This window comes from Argopecten irradians, chromosome 1, assembly GCF_041381155.1.
Source record: "Argopecten irradians isolate NY chromosome 1, Ai_NY, whole genome shotgun sequence".
Taxonomy (NCBI): domain Eukaryota; kingdom Metazoa; phylum Mollusca; class Bivalvia; order Pectinida; family Pectinidae; genus Argopecten; species Argopecten irradians.
Genome location: NC_091134.1, coordinates 56692279 through 56713068, shown reverse-complemented (window position 1 = coordinate 56713068; position 20790 = coordinate 56692279). Strand labels below are relative to the sequence as shown.

The 20790-nt window shown below is 37.6% G+C and overlaps 2 protein-coding genes across 2 annotated transcripts; both read left to right on the top strand.

The window, feature by feature from the left end:
- Window positions 1-75: 75 nt before the first annotated feature.
- LOC138334681 (uncharacterized) lies at window positions 76-4158 on the top strand. Its single transcript, XM_069283345.1, has one exon. It carries the CDS (start codon window positions 893-895, stop codon window positions 1856-1858), a length of 966 nt encoding a protein of 321 aa, XP_069139446.1. The 5' UTR covers window positions 76-892; the 3' UTR covers window positions 1859-4158.
- An 11920-nt stretch (window positions 4159-16078) lies between these two features.
- On the top strand, window positions 16079-19497 carry LOC138334830 (mediator of DNA damage checkpoint protein 1-like). Its single transcript, XM_069283637.1, has 4 exons — window positions 16079-16087; window positions 16362-16973; window positions 17058-18603; window positions 18749-19497. Exons 1-4 carry the CDS (start codon window positions 16079-16081, stop codon window positions 19495-19497), a joined length of 2916 nt encoding a protein of 971 aa, XP_069139738.1.
- Window positions 19498-20790: the final 1293 nt, after the last annotated feature.

The following is a 20790-nucleotide window of genomic DNA, read 5'->3' as shown; positions in this document are numbered from 1 at the left end:
TGGTAATTGCGTGCATCGCGTGCTCACTAAACAATTCATTCCCTACGTAGTGTATAATATTTATACTTTTTTGCGTGTGAAATTATATCAGGATCAATGATATTGTGAGGCTCGGTGGAAGCTAACATGGTTAAGGTGACTTGCGATATGTTTGTGATGCTGGCAAACACAGAAAGATAACCACGATTTAACAAAGCAAGCAGTTCCACTTGTGCGTGAAACAAAAGTTGTATCACCTATACATTATTTCAATATGTCTATGTGTGTATTTACAAGGGGAAATATAATTTTCCAATTCAAGGAAATGCAAACTGGGTATATACTATATGATCTCTAAGATATCGTGAATACTCGGTACGGAAATACAGCTGATTCATCAGTGGATATATCAGTGCGCCTAACTTTAGGTGACATGTGGATTGGTTGGCCATGGGCGTTTAACTAAAGTGAATTCACAGGTAACTACCCACACAACCTAAGGTGAGCGTATAGCATGGACCGTCTACGTGTATAACCCTGAGGTGACTGGGGACTACATTGTGTACACACCGGAATTAAATTAGTAAGTAATATTATGTTCTGACCGGAGAGCAAACAGCATTGATTAACATCGACTGGACTTGGAGTGAAATGATATTGTCCCACTGTCGACAGCGAGCGGTAATAAATACATTTATGTATGCACAGTATACATTTCAGATTGTCTAAATATCGTACACACACATATATATATAGCTAGTGCGATTTTATATTTATCACAACGGAGCGAGTTAGACTACCTCGCTATGTAATTCTATCGACGGGAGATCATACACATGTAATACATGGGCCGTTGTATTCATTGAAACATTCAGAATGAAGTCTGCAATGTTTATAAGTGAAATTCTGTGAGATGTCTCGGGAAGATGGCACCCTTCAACTATACGATGTCAGTGTCGGAGGAAAGCCCATGGACTACTCACCCTCCTACATAAAAAACCATGAGGAGTATGAAAAGTCACGTGAAATCACGCAGTTCCCAGACACTTTCCCGTGTGGGCACGTGCTTTGTCACCAGTGCGTGCGCCGTTACGTTGCACGGTATCCGCTTTCGGCATGGTGCTGCCCTCTGTGTGATCGGGAATTATTTCATAACAACAATCAGGGGGAGACAACTGTCTTATCGCATGTGGAAAATGAAGAGGAATCTCTGTTGGTCAATTTAGATGAAATAGTGAAAAAATTCAACGGTATAAACCGTTCGATACGTCAAATACGAAAAGAGGAAGTTCAGTCACGGAGTGTTGGAGTTACTTACAGCGCATGCCCATGCGATATGTGTGGCCACAATCATGGCAAACTGAACGTTATACAAGAATATAACTATCTCAAAGTCGATCACCATCGGCCATCGATATCTGACCGACGGTATTGTCGTCTTGCGAACAGTACGGTCGTGACAACTTTCCATAGCAAGATCAACTCCGCATGCGTGTGTGTGCCATGCACTTTCCGCGAAATCCAGGACCATCCTGATCAGTATTACGCCCTCTCGGAGGGCACAAGCTATAATGAGGAGACCATGGACGATTCAAATTATGCCCTAGCGGAAGTGGGCAAATTACTTACACGGCGTATGACGCCGGTAAAGGCCCTTCAGGGTAAAAACATGATTGAAATCGAACACAATATCCGCATCAGTGAGAGGGGCGATTTATTTGATTTCCGGGATACCGCGGAGCAAATTAAACGGACGATTGGATCACAGGAGAAAAACTTGGTGAAGATCGCCCGAAAACGAATCGAGGATACTGGGAATTTGTATCACGTCCAGGAATCAAATAGCGTGGAATATGGTGCAGGGGAAACGGTCGTGTAAAGCGACGGTCTCTCCTTAACTGGGGTCTAAACTGTGATTGGAACGTAGAAACGATCATGTGAAGCGACGCTCTCTCCTTAACTGGGGTCCGAAATGTGATCGGAAAGGTGCTCTTATGTAATATGGAGTGTGATACGGGAAATGGATTACTGCTGATTCCTATGTATTTTCTGTCGTACTGATGCATTATGGGAATTGCACTTTTAATTATCATATCGTTGTTGTTTATCTTTCCAACATTTCAAATGCTTGTTTCTCAATTATGCAAAACATCAACGTAAGAAAACGCTGTCTGTCACGGGCTCGTTACGCGAAAGTTACAGTTATTGTATTAATGTAACTAATATGAATCTCGATAAGTGTCGTTTGGATGTTATTATTCATATAAAAGAACGTTTCTTCTGAAAAGGTGCTATAAACACACTAGCCGGTAAATAAGTTTAGGCTTGTGGATTCGTTTGGGATTATTTTGTGTAGAGTGACAGTGGTGCTATGTAATATACAATATGTCTGACGTGAAATAACACAAAGGTTGGTAATGTGTAGATTATACATGTATATAACTTTCAAATCTTTTCAAGCTTTATATTCCTCTTCTTTCACTCAGTAGGTATAACAATATCGCGAAACATTTTATTTTCATATTCTTTTTTTTGTATTAGCAGTAGAAAATGTTCACTTTCGTTCACTAGTTCGATTTGAATTCTACAGTAGCCCTACAGTTCTTTTGTAAATTGCTTTTTGGATCAATAAGTACATTTACAAAATTTGCCCTAAGCTCTCAAATGCGAAACAAGAGAATTTATACAACTGTATGTCACTTACTAGTAAAGAAGACTAGTTTGGTAAGCACTATATTATGTATTTGATTGTCAATGTAACTATCTTGAATCCACAGTCGGATTAACAGTACAATACAACCGAGAGGAATATGGTAAATTAAGTAGATATTTAACATGATCGTCATATGCTGTCGCAATTTAGTGTCATTTAATATCTTATATTGTAATAATCCACAAAGCTATGAGGTATCCTCTGTTTTTATCTGGCAGATCCTTCAATCTTATACAAAGTCCTTCACCCCGAACAACAAATACAAACTCTTCTCGTTCTAAAGCTGGCTTAGTTCATTATAAAGTCTCATGGGTGAAGAGTTGATAAGCGTTGATCCGAATAACAACAGGTTTTTATTATGTAATTTAAGCTCTCCCATTGTCTCAATCTTCACAAGTTTACAAAACAAAGACGTGTAGCTATTGTAAATATTGCTAACATTATATTTTCGACTGACAATTACGCTGTGAATAGTTTTGTGATTGTTATTACACTGTATGATAGAGAGGCTAGCAGAGTTAACGATTTTCCATCTGGAAGGAGTTTAATAATGAGGCTTAATTATGTTACTAATTGCGATGTTTACTGGCAGAGTGCACTGCGGAACATTTACATTTTTTTTATTGCAAACTTAGTTTAGGAATTGTATTTTGAAATCCATTTTGTTTATACATATTTGTCTTTACTTTTGATGACTAATCATATTTGCTTCCAATTCACTGATTATTTTTAAAGCAGAATCATATTACAAAAATGCCTCCAGATTTACGCCATTTTGACTATATCTAAAAACAGGTAATATTGGTAGCAAGACAACAGATAAACTGCGATTTCTGATTTCAAAAAGAAATATTCCGCTCAAGTTAAGTTTACATTTTTTATTTGAATCTTTAATTTCATATCTTCATAACGTTACATGTATTTGAAAGATTGTTGTCTACTTCGAAATGCCTATTCTGTTTGAGTTGAAGTGGTAGCGTTTTAATAAAACAATAGTGTAAGGGTATTTGTATTTTGATCTAGTCAGATATGTAAAGCATTTCAACAAACCAACTACGATTTTTTTTCATATCGAAACATTGACTAGTATCCATAGGAGTACATTTAGTTTCTTATAAAACACATCAAAATGAAATCCGTACTTGTGCAAATTTAATTATAGGCAAGTATATGATTTTATTGAACATTTTCAGTGTGAATTTGTTTTATTATTTCCGTACACAAAACCATTCACCTTAATCTGATTGATTTTATATGATTTTCTTTTGAAACGACAAATGATCTTTGTATAATATGTCACTATTAGAAAAATATTCGCTGTATTTTTGTGCCTGCGATTGTCAATTGTCATTTTTAAGTGGGTGTTTTCACATGAATCACAAAGCTTTTTTTGTTATATGTCTCTTATTTATTATACATGATCTATTGCCTGGTTAATTTATGCAATAAATACGTTTACAATCTTATCGGTATGTGGCCGTTTTACATCAGATAGATTTATCATAACTAAAAAGTAAGGTAAGAGAATCATACTATGAATGCTTCTCACACTTATTGTATGATGGAAAATTGTGAATCTGCAATCATCTGCAAAATATCTCTATTGTTACAGTCCAACGTTTGGATATCATCACGTGGTATTATGTTCTACCCTAGTAAAAATACTGATCTAAGCATAACATATTCTATGAAAAGCTGATGTTGCTTTAAGTTCAACAGTGTTTGGAATAATAAGTGTATTAAGCATACTGTGACAGAGTAGGATTTACTGCCGGATGTCATTGTTAGTCAGTTAAGTGATGTAGCTATGCATTTTACATTGCCAGTATTATAATTATATCAGCTGTGCGATTGCATAATGTATACGAATCTATATTTAATAGTACTTTTTACACAAGAAAAAATATGCATCAACCGTATGCATATGAGCTTTTGATCGACTTAGTTCTGTTCTACTGTGCCTAAGAAGTGATCTGTAGGCATACAACATAACTTGATTTAACGAGTTCTGTAACAATTACACATTTTGGTCCCAGATAAGTTGATACAAGTGTATACTTATTATGTGCAATGTAAAAATTGAATGTTAAAATCAAAACCGAACATTGCTTTCAACTACAAAACATCATTTTACCACTTCAAACGTTGTACCTCCGGCTTGACCTTGCTATTCAGTTTACAATTAACGTAACCAAAATCTAAATTGTTTTCAAAACCAATTATTCTAATTAATTCTCAAAACGCTAAGACGATGACCCCATATAGTGAAGCAATGCCTAAATTTATATGAATAAGGATAAGGGAGGGCAGCTCATGTTTCAACGGTGGTGATTTAATTATCTTCAGATCTTCAAACATCCTGGTGTAATTTAGATTTGGTAAAATCTGTAGCCTTTTACAATACCAGCTAGGGATGTGTGAATAATTTGTTTTATTTTATGTACAACTATGTGTTATCTCTAAATAAAGAGATCAGGTTTCTGGCATTGATGTTCTTGGCCGGAAGAATAAGCATTGATAATTAAAGTGGGAATTTAATTGCTCATTAGTTATTTCATCAAACTTTACAAGTTTTATTTTCTTTAATGGGTCAAGGACGACCTCTCACGCGCGTGAATATCATCTTTGTAGTGACCTAAAGCGTAGTCTAGGATACATCGTCCCCATTGTCCCCTCTAATTTAACACTCATCAGTTTTATAGTGCAATCTTACTGGAGCACACTGACAGAATATCTAGTTAAAAACCTTATTGTGTCATATTATACTGATTACGGACGTCACGTCACCAATGCACTGGTCATTCAGTTATGATCTAACATTGTAAGGATATTGTATGGTGTAATTTCACAATAGCGAAATGATAAGTAACAAATATGAAGCACGCCTAGGAGATATTAGAAATGAAAGATAATATAGAGATCGTTAACGATGTTTCATGCTTCACATTAGAGAGATAGAACGGGATCACTGTAGAACTAATGTTTTAATGCGTTGACAACTGGGACAAATGTCCAGTTCCAAAAGCATGAACTATCATTTCATCGACAGTCTAAACTAAAAAGAAGAATACATCACGTTTCTCGTATGGGCTGCTTTATTGTCAGGGGTTTGTGATAAACACAATACACATATCTACATCAGAAATAGAAGATTGATATACGAAATATATAACACCTTTCATGTAATTAACTTGGTACCAATATCAATTCACAACGTTTCGACAAAACGAAAGTCTACTTATTCACTATTGGCTATACATAAAAACTAGCATAAACTTATCAAGTAATATTCATTTCCGTAAAGGAAAAACATGAATACATTTAATAATATCAAAATGTGAGAAATATCGATATCTTGTATAACACCTTTAGTAAATGTAAACGAATTTTAAATGGACAGAATTCTGTTTTAACAACTAATTATTTTCACTTCCCGCACACGAAGTCCAATACCAGATCGCGGGAACAAATACATTGAACATGAAAGCCAGTGTAAACAACACCTATGTTGCTTTATATAACTAATTATTAGATCAAAGTTTTGATCAAGAAATAACGAAATTACTATCGAAAATTTAAATAGGGTTTGTGTAAACTTAGAAATGGCAATAGCATTGGTCTAGATACATCAGGTAACAATACACGTGTTCAGCCAACAGCTTCGTGTCAATAGGACTGTAATGAAAAGTTACTCTGTATTGTAGTGGTACCCTAGCTGGAGATTTCTATCAAAAGTGTGACTCAGAAATCAGAATAGAATAATCGGTAGCATGTAAAAATCATTCAAACATTAAATAGCATTATTTGCAGACGCAATGTGATATAATAATCACTTATTCAAGTGTGGAATTAAAATAAATTTTAAAGTTAAGGTTTATATACATGTATTATTATTTGAGCAGGTGTATTGGGAAAGGGAACTGACACCGAACTAGTTTTGATCCACTGAACAGGTGTTCAGATTTAACAATAGTAATCCAAGGTTGTTAATATCCTGTCTACCTTTACAAAATTAAATTGAATAAATGAATCAATGAGGATATGATAAACAAATAAACAAGTAGTTCTAACAATTATCAAATAAGTAGATGTATAAAACATTCTCGTAATATCTTGCTACTCAGTACTGCATATACATATGTATTTGAAGAAAAAAACATTAAGTTCAATTGAAGAAAAAGGTTCTGAAACAAACTGTCAAAAAGACTTTGATGCTTGATATCTGAATAGAGGATGCCGATCAGATTGAAAAGAATACGAAATAAAATAAAAAAAATCTATTGATAAAATATTTTTTTGTAATTCTTCCCTCTCAATGTCAACACTTATTAACTTTGTATTATTACTGCTTGTGATAACACATACACCTATGTATATAAACGGTAAGCTGTATATTTCAATTTGTTTACCTCGTATGGAAATGACATTGTGACATTCTAGAAGATTTCAGATTTTTATTAGTAAATATCTTGTGGAGTAATAGTGTGTCCACACAGACACAGACTGGTTCTCACGGATAATAATAAAGACAGCTCACGTGTTTGAACAAGACATGTTACACTAACGAACTCTGGACGCTATTTATCTGGTGAAATTTTGACAACTAGCAAAATGAACGTAACAATTACCCTTGGTGAAGGACGTTATAGGCCTATAACAGACAGTGACGGATCTGTTAGGTAATGTTTAGTTATACTTGTCAGTGGTAAATTAAGCACTGTCAGCAGTTACATAATGTCTGCACAAACACTCACACGTCTCACTTAGATATAGAAATGTATTTTATTTTAAATAGAAACGATTAAAGGTATCAAATCTGCGTAACAAGATGGCTGCTGCTTATAAGTCTATAGATTCATGTACCAAACACAGGATTGCATATCAATATCTTTAGTCGTAAGTTTCGTGTTAATTCTTATCAAATTAAACAGACTGATGACACTATACAGCAAATGCATATACACATTACCAGGAAATGAACGCTTAATAGTCTTCACTGCTCCGTACAAAATTTCTTTACTGAATTTTGCATGAAAAGAGAATGAAAACAATTAAAAAGATGAAAAAAACCTGTCAATATCCCTGATACAGAACAATCCATTCTAGTTTTTTCTGAGATAGGTAAAAGGATTTAAAATGGAGACTGGATGTGGCATATACAGATTTGTCCAAAATGTCATGTTTGGGTCTAGCTATAGATACAGTTAGGGAAAGCCATATTTTTGTATAGGTTACGAGATAAAGATTGAATAAAGATTAAATACACTGCATTTGGTTAGAGTTTAGATATGGAGACAAAGATGGGTTTATGTACATGTAGATGGAGCTGAGATTGGGTATGTTAAAGTCATTCAAATAGAAATAGGACAACCTAGGGAAAGAAAAAAAATCATACAAGTGCTCGTCATATGGTTTGGGGATTTAACAAAATACAGATGATGTCTACAATAAACGTTAATGCAATAAATAATGTGTAGGCAGGTGTAATAGTGGAAGCACACTTATCCTTTTTTACCCAGAATTCTCCCCTCATCAACATATGCATAGTAAAGATATATACGGAAAAAATATTTATAAGTGATAAATCCCTGGAAAGTATTTGTATTAATACAGATATATAAATACTTTTATAAAGTGTTTAAATCAATTGAAAGCATGTCTTATTTTGGTCCTTGTTGTTCGATTATCACCCCATCTGACATGAACGTAAACGAGGTTTCAGATTTTTGTAGTTAGACTTAAAGTTTTTAATTTAAGTTGTGGAATAACAGCTCAACATTCCCAAATTGTTGAAAATATAAAATAGCTCTTGTTGATATCGTCCCCTTTTATATCTATGATAATTACGCCCTCATAATGAGAAAAGACGACATGTGAATATAATTGACAATGGACAGCGGTGATTGATGATGACATAGAGATAATTACATTTTAATATTTATCTAAATGCTTTATGGTACATAAGTTTGTATGTCCAAGGCAATGTTGTCATTAAGGCTGATTATAAAGCATGATATTAAAATACGTACATGAAATGTTTTAAGTAAATAGCACTTTTACGTACATTTCAATTATTTATGAATTCTGTATATGCGTCCTGTCAATCGTGGAATATCAAAAGAATAAAAAATAAATCATTTGTTTCTTGTTACAAATGATAAGCTGTTTGTGTGCACGAAAGTCCCAAAAATACAGGAACATGGAACCACTTAAATAGAGATCGCGTAACAAGTTATAAAACAAAACAAAAAACATTAAACAGTCTATGGTACACCCAGACCAATCAGTCTTTATAAGCAGTTTGATAACACCATAGCGCCCTAACCAGATACACAGTCAAACATCAGTCTATATAAGCAGTTCTATAACACCATAGCGCCCTAACCAGGTACACAGTCAAACATCAGTCTATATTAGCAGTTTGATAACACCACAGCGCCGTAACCAGGTACATAGTCAAACATCAGTCTATATTAGCAGTTTGATAACACCATAGCGCCCTAACCAGGTACACAGTCAAACATCAGTCTATATAAACAGTTTGATAACACCATAGCGCCCTAACCAGATACACAGTCAAACATCAGTGTATATAAGCAGTTTGATAACACTATAGCGCCCTAACCAGGTATACAGTCAAACATCAGTGTATATAAGCAGTTTGATAACACTATAGCGCCCTAACCAGGTACACAGTCAAACATCAGTGTATATAAGCAGTTTGATAGCACCATAGCGCTCTAACCAGGTACACAGTCAAACATCAGTGTATATAAGCAGTTTGATAACACTATAGCGCCCTAACCAGGTATACAGTCAAACATCAGTGTATATAAGCAGTTTGATAACACTATAGCGCCCTAACCAGGTACACAGTCAAACATCAGTGTATATAAGCAGTTTGATAGCACCATAGCGCCCTAACCAGGTACACAGTCAAACATTAGCTATATAAGCAGTTTGATAAAACCATAGCGCCCTAACCAGGTACACAGTCAAACATCAGTGTATATTAGCAGTTTGATAACACCATAGCACCCTAACCAGGTACACAGTTAACCATCAGTCTATATTAGCAGTTTGATAAAATCATAGCGCCCCAACCAGGTACACAGTCAAACATCAGTGTATATTAGCAGTTTGATAACACCATAGCGCCCTTACCAGGTACACAGTCATTACACTACAGGCATAATGTATTCTCGTTATATAGCCTTACATCACCATTTATTGCTCGTCAGTATGTCTGTGGTCCTAAATAAAAATTCAGTTTTACAGCGATAAGCTGATTTCCTAAAATCTGAAAAGAGCAGTGAGTGAATATATAGAATATAAAACGAGATTAGTCCTCCTGATCTTACTTATTAGCTCTCTGTAAGGAATACATGTTCTGAATACATTGGATGTCTATTCATATTCTATGTGGCATCAACTTATTTAAAGTAGTCTTACATAATAAATGTTAATCAGTTTTAGATTACTTTTATCGCACATATCGGCAGCGCCATTTTATATTTTATGCACATGTCATGAGTGCGCAACTTTTGTCGCTCGCCTACCTTGTTGATATCGTAGCTACCATCTAACAGAATGACAAAAAAACTAACATATTTGTTTCACTCCTTACCTACAGTATAAGGCATGTTCTTATCATTTCAACATGAACCATGATGATATCTTAAAATACATTTACTACATTGATTCTACTGCCATGGCTTTCCCCTGGTCCTAATAAAAAGGACCTAGTGCAAAAGTACCTTTGCACTAACGGGTTTCTTACCGTGTGTTCCATTTGCGATTCGTACCTGTTGTATCGATACGAATCTGCTGTATCTCAAATGGAACGCGTCGTACCAACAGGACTGTACCGGTACAAGTGGTTCCATTTCAGAAGCGTACCACTTGGATCCAAGATGGAGGACTCGAGATTTTTCATTTGTCATCGAAATATATTCTATGTGTAAAAGGAGACAGATAGTATTTATATCCAATGAAATTTATTTCAATGTATGCCGAAACTATTTAGGAATTTCTTTTATATCCATGTTATTATTTAGGATGTATTCTTCTGAGGTTTCAGTCCCGTTGAAGTCTCGTTTCGACAAAGATCAAAGAAATTATGAGATTTTCAAATACATTCTATCAATATCTGTAGCAAGTTGCCAGATGCAAATTTTGTCAAAAAATTACATTTATATTTTCAGTGGATTTTTTTATGTAGGGATTTTAAGAAATGGCCCATTTGGCGGCCATTTTGAAATTGTGTCTTTTTCCGCTTTGAAAATTACTTAAATCATCACTGCGCCAGCATTTTTAGCAGAATCGAGCTAATTTTTCCTGTAAATCTTTACTAGGTTCGTGGTAATTAAAATATTGAGCATTACTGCGTGAGATGATACACTTTTGTCACTTTGATTTTACATTTAATGGTAATTTGAGCACTTTTATGTTTTACTCTAAAATACTGAAAAATAACAAATATTCAAATGGGGCAAAAAAGTAAGCACACGGACCCCCCCATTTTTCTGCCTAGTTTAGAAAGAACAACCCATTCCCTATTGATATGCAAAATATTAATACAAGTTTAATACCAGAACTTTTTCTATAAAGGGTTAAATTTGGCAAAAATGGCTGAAAATAATGTATTTTGTAGCTCAAAATTAAGGGGTAGGGTAGCATATGTTGTTATTCTGGGAAAAAATATGAGTCTTTTTAATCAAAACTGGTATATTTATAAAGAAGACTACAGCAAAATAAATTCTACAAACATCCATACATATCAAACATCTCGTTAGGAAATTATGGCTTTAATATCTTGTATATATGGTCAAAACGGCAAAAATCCCATAAAATCCAATATTTTGTCAACTAGGTATCTTTGAGTGACAGTAGCTCAAAAACGAGCATACGGACATATTTTTTTCTTCAATTTTATTTTATGGTATGAATTCCTATTTCCAAATATCTACATGAGAAAAAAAGTTTAATACAAAAATTTTTTGACTTCTCAGAGGTGAACATCCATAATATAAAAAATGATTGACTTTTATATCCGATGCGTATCTTTCATATGGGTGCCGCTATCATGGAAAAATCCAAAAGCGTTCCATTAGGCGGTGCCGTATCAATTTAATACAACTGGTACGAATCCGCAAATGGAACGCACGATATGTCACCAGGAATATATCGCTTAGAACTCTAAAGTCTGATGTTGAGACCTGATCACGAGGACGTCTGGGACACTGAGAGAGTTACAATACTTATTTAATCTCTCGCACTACACGATGTGTAAGATAATCCTCGGTGTCTATCTGCCAGATGATCAACATGTCTGCCGTCCAACACAGATCAGAAACCTGCAATGTTACAAAGTTTTAATCGCAGACCACATCCAAATTATTTATTATCAACTTTTTCCTCGCGAGAAACGAAATTTGATGAATCAAATATGGCTTATTGATAATGAATTACGACGTCAGTCAGAGATTCAACAAGAAATAGGTTGATGATCGAACTGTGATATCAAACCAAAAATAGATTAACCCGATATCCATCAAATTAAAGACAGCAGAGGTGACCAACACTTCGTGTTTCCACAATGATTAACACTACTTAGGAGATGCCAGAGGCGAATATATCATATAGGTCAAATATTGACTGAATCCTTTGTATAAAACAAATACAATGTATGTCATTTTGTGTCATATTTTAATATTAATTGAAAAAATCGTATTATTATGAACTTCAAACAGCATTAATGTTTCTTTCACAAATTTCTTGTGTTTCTTTGTACCTGAAGATGGCCAAGAGGCCAGTTGTGAATGAGACATTTATACAGTTTGAAATGTATATATATATATTCTTCCCCTTGAGGACTAGTATTTGGAAGGGTATAATCATATTTACTTTATTCATAAATAATTTCAAGTAATAATCAATAACTGATCAAGTATCAACAAGAAAATATAGCAAAAACCAAGCAACTACGGCGAGATAAACTACAACGAAACAGACCAACTAGCAGCATTAAAACATAATAACAACAATAACAAAAAGACAGTATTATTAGTAATAACAATACCAGCAACAGCAAACAACAGCGACAGCAACATCACTACCAGCAGCAGCAGCAACAGCAATAGTGACTACACCATTAGTACAGGTACAAACTGAAGTAACAATGAAATGCATTTATAAAAAGATATCATACCTAAAAATTATACTTATAACGAGTAATTTATCTCAGTGCTGACTAACGCAATTTATTTACAGTGCTATATAGCTATTGACTTGTCCTATATAGATAGCGTTTATCAAAGACTGGTGTCAAGCACATTGCATGGGAGAGACTAATTTGATGTAGCATTCTACCGGTGAATGCGAAACGTTCTTTATCATAGCGATACATAATCAATATATGTTTGGCAGTATCCCACGCAAACAGTTTAGAGCAGCGTCAGTGTATACGGTAAATTGGTCGGGCTGTAGATATCACAGGGATTCTACACCTTACTGGATCCAAAGGGACATATCATACGCGTCAGGACAAACAAGTTCATGAGTTCATCTTCCATTGCATGGCCACCAGAGTTTATCATACATTCGCTTTATGTCTTTATACTTGTTGTCCTAACACATTTTTTTCCAATTTTTGTGTGGTAGAAATACTGTATTAAACTGTACACTGTATCTACTTCTCAAAGAAAATTAATGTTTTCCTGAGTATGATATCTATGTCAAAAAGTTTTTATAAATTTGCATATAATTTACAACCATAACAAGCTATACCACTTAAGCAGACGACTTTCGACGGCCTGGACATATACATATAAATGGGGTATATCGAACTTACGGCACTTGTCTATATGCCAATAAGCTGACAAAGCTCTTAAAGAGTGCTCTCGCCAATTGTCCGGACAATGTCCAGCCAGTAACCAACAGACACCTGGTCAATTTGCATGTTAAAAATTTACTTAATCACAGATGCAAATAGAGTATTGCCAACGTCTTTCCATAGCCTAGCAAATCCTACTCTATCACAAAACCCGTAATGTACTCATAGGTATTGAAGTGCAGAGAAAGTAATGAATATGCGACAAATCATCCACAAATCAGACATCAGGGACAGTCTGTGATACCCTACAAGCTGTGCTTGACATCCACTCTTTTTCAAACTGAAGTTGCATCATGCATTTTTTATAACTTGGTATTTCAGACACATGTAATGCTAGACTGTTGTAAACAGCCTTGTAGACATGCAGGATGTAATATGTGTTGTTAACATATTTAACGCAGCATAACACACACATTAGAGAATGAAATTACCGTACATTTACTGCTTCCGTGATGAGCATTAAATATTGTATAAAATATGTATATAACTTACAACAATATGCCGTAAAAATTGAATGTCGTCAGAAATATTGAAGTCAATTTATGATAAAAATATGTACATAATGATTATGAATAAGAACACGACTGTTTGCAACTACATCATTAAAATGTTGTTGCTTTCTTCCATTCATATGTTTATTATAAGGCAAGTAGATAACATTTCCTCTCATCACATAAATAAGAAATCAATAGGTTAGACGAGGTCATATTCGACTACAGACTACATTGTCTGAAACCTAAACTGTAGCTGAGATGTAATTATAAGCCGGATATCAAATTGCTTTGCAAGTCACTGTTGCTTTAAAAAAAACCTTAATATCTTTATTCAATTGCAGAAGATGTTTCATATACATGGAGATATGATCACATCGCATCACATGCTATGGTGTAAAGGCATACACCTACGCTTTATTTACGATGAATATATCGATATGAATTTAGAATATATATGCATACAAACACTTTTTCGTAATAAAAAAAATCAATTGCCTTCACATTTTGTATTTATTTTCTGTCTTTATTTATTGGTAGTCACATTTCACAAGTTAAATACATTATGTGTATCATCTTAAACTTTTGTCTTCACTTATATACACTTACAAATAAGCCAGCAAGTAGCATTTTAAGTTCCTGGGATATCCCTCTTTCATGTTGAGTAGGTGTTAAAGTTTTTTTTGATATAAACTTAAAGTGGTCGACCAAAGAATGTGCGCACTTTGAGTAGGATTTAAAGGCTAACGCCCCCAGCCCACGCCAGGCTTTTATCAGAAACGTGAATGTGTTTTTGGTAGTATACTTACACCTAATATGTACCTGTACAACGGAATAAGGTTTACTAGGGTGGGGATTTATATGTGCACGATTTCTAAACATAGTAAGCATGTAATTCATAATACAAATGCTATAAATTATATCGATGACGGCATATTATTTTATTAAGTAGGTTAGAAAGTCTGTAAGATTACACCGATGAATTTTAATACGACATGAGTTTAATCCTAATAACAATTTTATGCGTTTGTTGACTTAAATCTAATACAATACGTAATTGATTTTGTATCAATCTTATTAAATTCTCATTTCTTAATCACCTGTGTATTAAGAGGACTTTCTTCATTTAGTGTAATGTGAGGGGATCAGGTGAAATCAAGTACCATGAACTTGCTACTATATTTCAATACAAACATGTCATATATTGAGAAGATTGCCTTTTAATTACTATAGTTGTTGAAATAAAGTTGCAATAATTATTTCTTGTGTAGATATACAAACTGTATTTCTCAATCGATTCCTGCTTACGAAATGAAAAAAATCATCATTTCGTATATACAAATGTACGTTAGTGTGTACCTTTGTCTTTTATGTTTGTTTCACATTTCTTCAGAAGTACCCAATGCACTTCCAAATGTCTAAACTCCGTTACATACTATATTTATTTATTTATTTATGGAGGTTGTATTTACAGAATGCGTCACCGATACGTTTTAACCTTGCAAACGTTATTGGATGGTCATTGATCTCCCCTATCAATGTCTTCCTAACGTTTCGTGTGGGAGAAATAAGTATAAGCCTAGTTTTAAACATTCCGTGACGCCCTTTTAAGATCGATCTGTGTCGTCATGACAATCACACTATCATGCCCCACAAAATGTGCTGATGGCCCAGGTGGGACGTTGTTATTTCTTAATATACATAAACCATTTTAAAATACACCCACTTGAATAAAAAATACACAATAAAATCAGTACTTCAGAATCTGTTTTCGTCATTTAAAAGGTTATGAACTGCAATCAACCGATACTATATATACTATCTGGATAAAATGTATTTATAAAGTACACGTTGTTGTACACAATGTTCGTTTTAAAGCGTGAAGGAAGGCAGACATAATACCATGGTAACGCCAGCATCTTCAGTTAAACACTGCAGGCAATTAATTACTGGATAATGGAATTTGAACATATATGTCGTGAGTAAGAGTAACTTCCCAACATGGATTCGGTAATACATTTTGAATACTTTCAATTTCCATCAATATTTTGTGCCTTAGTTGTGTGGCCAGCTGGGGCAACAATTCAGTTATCAAAGAGATATCATTTGCTCATGATATCTCTTTTATAAGCATTGGTCATAACTACGTTTTGATGCGTTGTGTTATAACGGATCGGGGTTTCTGTGTACTTTATAACGCATCCTCACTGAAACATACTTCCAAACATTACACGAACAGTAATATCATATTATAACTACCCAATAATCTTCTCATTTCCCGTAGCAGGAACATTTATCACTAACATATATTAGTGTGTGTCCTGGCAAGTGGGCAGAACGAAGAAACTTCCACACAGAGCCGAACGAAGAACCTTCCACACAGGGCCTAACGAAGAACCTTCCACACAGGGCCGAACGAAGAACCTTCCACACAGGGCCGAACGAAGAACCTTCCACACAGGGCCGAACGAAGAACCTTCCACACAGGGCCGAACGAAGAACCTTCCACACACAGGGCCGAACGAAGAACCTTCCACGCAGGGCCGAACGAAGAACCTTCCACACAGGGCCGAACGAAGAACCTTCCACACAGGGCCCGAACGAAGAACCTTCCACAGGGCCGACGAACTTCACAGGGCCGAACGAAGAACCTTCCACCAAGGGCCGAACGAAGAACTTCCACCAGGGCCGAACGAAGAACCTTCCACACACAGGGCCGAACGAAGAACCTTCCACACAGGGCCGAACGAAGAAACTTCCACACAGGGCCGAACGAAGAACCTTCCACACAGGGCCGAACGAAGAACCTTCCACACACAGGGCCGAACGAAGAACCTTCCACACAGGGCCGAACGAAGAACCTTCCACACACAGGGCCGAACGAAGAACCTTCCACGCAGGGCCGACCGAAGAACCTTCCACACACAGGGCCTAACGAAGAACCTTCCACACAGGGCCGAACGAAGAACCTTCCACACAGGGCCGAACGAAGAACCTTCCACACACAGGGCCGAACGAAGAACCTTCCACACAGGGCCGAACGAAGAACCTTCCACACAGGGCCGAACGAAGAACCTTCCACACAGGGCCGAACGAAGAACCTTCCACACAGGGCCTAACGAAGAACCTTCCACACACAGGCCGCCGAAGAACTTCCACACAGGGCCGAACGAAGAACCTTCCACACAGGGCCGAACGAAGAACCTTCCACCACACAGGGCCTAACGAAGAACCTTCCACACAGGCAAAAGGCACAGAACTTCACACAGGCCGAACGAAGAACCTTCCACACAGGCCAGGAACCTCGGCCAACGAAGAACCTTCCACACAGGGCCGACGAAGAACCTTCCACACAGGGCCGAACCGAAGAACCTTCCACACAGGGCCGAACGAAGAACCTTCCACACACAGGGCCGAACGAAGAACCTTCCACGCACACACAGGGCCGAACGAAGAACCTTCCACACAGGGCCGAACGAAGAACCTTCCACACAGGGCCGAACGAAGAACCTTCCACACACAGGGCCAACGAAGAACTTCCACAGGCAACGAAACTTCCACACAGGGCACGAAGAACCTTCCACACAGGGCCAACGAAGAACCTTCCACACAGGGCCAACGAAGAACCTTCCACACAGGGCCGAACGAAGAACCTTCCACACAGGGCCGAACGAAGAACCTTCCACACAGGGCCGAACGGGCCAACGAAGAACCTTCCACACAGGGCCAACGAAGAACCTTCCACACAGGGCCTAACGAAGAAACCTTCCACACAGGGCCTAACGAAGAACCTTCCACACAGGGCCGAACGAAGAACCTTCCACACAGGGCCGAACGAAGAACCTTCCACACAGGGCCGAACGAAGAACCTTCCACACAGGGCCGAACGAAGAACCTTCCACACAGGGCCGAACGAAGAACCTTCCACACAGGGCCGAACGAAGAACCTTCCCACAGGGCCAACGAAGAACCTTCCACACAGGGCCGAACGAAGAACCTTCCACACACAGGGCCGAACGAAGAACCTTCCACACACCGGCCGAACGAAGAACCTTCCACACAGGGCCGAACGAAGAACCTTCCACACAGGGCCGAACGAAGAACTTCCACACAGGGCCGAACGAAGAACCTTCCACACAGGGCCAACGAAGAACCTTCCACACAGGGCCGAACAAGAACCTTCCACAAGGCCAACGAAGAACCTTCCACACAGGGCCTAACGAAGAACCTTCCACACAGGGCCGAACGAAGAACCTTCCACACAGGGCCGAACGAAGAACCTTCCACACAGGGCCTAACGAAGAACCTTCCACACAGGGCCGAACGAAGAACCTTCCACACAGGGCCTAACGAAGAACCTTCCACACAGGGCCGAACGAAGAACCTTCCACACAGGGCCGAACGAAGAACCTTCCACACAGGGCCGAACGAAGAACCTTCCACACAGGGCCGAACGAAGAACCTTCCACACAGGGCCGAACGAAGAACCTTCCACACAGGGCCGAACGAAGAACCTTCCACACAGGGCCTAACGAAGAACCTTCCACACAGGGCCGACCACACAGGGCCTAACGAAGAAACTTCCACACAGGGCCTAACGAAGAAACTTCCACACAGGGCCTAACGAAGAAACTTCCACACAGGGCCTAACGAAGAACCTTCCACACACAGGGCCTAACGAAGAACCTTCCACACAGGGCCGAACGAAGAACCTTCCACACAGGGCCGAACGAAGAACCTTCCACACAGGGCCGAACGAAGAACCTTCCACACAGGGCCGAACGAAGAACCTTCCACACAGGGCCGAACGAAGAACCTTCCACACACGGGCCGAACGAAGAACCTTCCACACAGGGCCGAACGAAGAACCTTCCACACAGGGCCGAACGAAGAACCTTCCACACAGGGCCGAACGAAGAACCTTCCACACAGGGCCGAACGAAGAACCTTCCACACAGGGCCGAACGAAGAACCTTCCACACAGGGCCGAACGAAGAACCTTCCACACGGCCAACGGCCGAACGAAAACTCCACGGGCGAACGAAGAACCTTCCACCAGGGCCGAACGAAGAACCTTCCACACAGGGCCAGGAACGAAAACCTTCCACACAGGGCCGAACGAAGAACCTTCCACACAGGGCCGAACGACGAAGAACCTTCCACACAGGGCCGAACGAAGAACCTTCCACACAGGGCCGACGAAACCTCCAACAGGGCCGAACGAAGAACCTTCCACCACAGGGCCGAACGAAGAACCTTCCACGCAGGCCGAACGAAGAACCTTCCACACAGGGCCGAACGAAGAACCTTCCACACAGGGCCGAACGAAGAACCTTCCACACAGGGCCGAACGAAGAACCTTCCACACAGGGCCTAACCAACAAATTAAAACTATGTCAATAAAGGAAGAAAACAGATGATAAGACTTTGATCTTCTTATCCTGTTACATGCACTGTAAGTATGAATCTTTTGATGTGGTAAAGAGTGGTAAAGAGTTGACCTTTTCTACATTGACAAACTCCGGATTGATGCCGCGAAAGTTATGATATGGCCTAGTTTCCAATTTTTTTTAAGTTCACAAACAATAATATTTTTCATGAACTTTACTGATTTGCATTTTATAATAATTTATCTGTGTCTTACCTATTTAGATTCAACAGGAAGACGATGCCAGGATCACGATACTGTGGAAAAAAACCCTTTAGATATTATGTAATTTTCACAGTCGTTACTACAGTGGATATCTTTGAATTAGTTATAAAAAAACCCAAAACGCTCGCTTCTTCTTCCAAGCGAATAACTCACTTAACTATATTCTTATTTCTTCTTATTAATCTTTTTTTCCCTTCTTAATCCTACTATGTCTAATGATAATACTCATTGCATATGTGATACCATTTAATATTATACAGTGTCAGTATCGTTTACTAGCTTACATATCTAATCTAATACACACTTACCTGTATCTACGTGCCGGTTGACAGGTAAACAAGTGGTTTGACATTTCAGACTTACCTGCCATGTATGTGCGAGAGATACAAGTTAGATAAGTAAATTATGCAGAACGGGAAAACATGCATTGAACGAGTTTCTTTTTTGTCTGAACAGGATTTTCTTTGCCCTTAGGAATGTAGTGAACACATTTAACTCTATGCATTATGTTTAGTTTTAGTCCGAGACCTTAAACATCTGAATATTTAAAAGTTAAATAGGCGACCATGCAGAAAATGGATGCTACTTGAAGATATTATCAACAAAATGAGCATGCGACAGGCATCACAATCTTTCTATTAAATTTATACTTAAATTAGGATTTTCTTTTTATATGCATCAGTTTATGCATACATCATTTTATTACATAAACAGGACCATTGATATTTGATATAGCATGTATTTCATCCTGCTCGTGTCAGAACAGGTTTGTTTAGTTTTATTTTTTTCCTGCGATATGAACAACTATGATTATATACTTTTTTTCATGAGTTAGCGTATGATTTCAGCAATTTGCATATATACACAGCGTCGAAAGTTAAGCACCAGTAAATTAAATTTGCTATATTTTATCCACTTCGCTTAAAGGCCATCGTATGAAGGTTTACCTGGTTGGTGTATGATTTGTGAGTGTACCCAGTGCACTTTTGTTTCTGTCTACGCGTGAGCGACACCGTGCGCGTGTGTCAAATACAGGTGGGGTCACATTCACGAAAGTCGT

What these genes read in the sequence shown, in the direction of transcription:
- LOC138334830 (XM_069283637.1), top strand. An exon ending in CCGAACGAAGAACCTTCCAC is followed by an intron (nt 16,974 to 17,057) that starts GCAGGGCCGACC and finishes CCTTCCACACAG; the next exon opens with GGCCGAACGAAGAACCTTCC. An exon ending in CGAAGAACCTTCCACACAGG is followed by an intron (nt 18,604 to 18,748) that starts GCCTAACGAAGA and finishes TTCCACACACAG; the next exon opens with GGCCTAACGAAGAACCTTCC.
- LOC138334681 (XM_069283345.1), top strand. Translation starts at nt 893, where the DNA reads ATGTCTCGGGAAGATGGCACCCTTCAACTATACGATGTCAGTGTCGGA.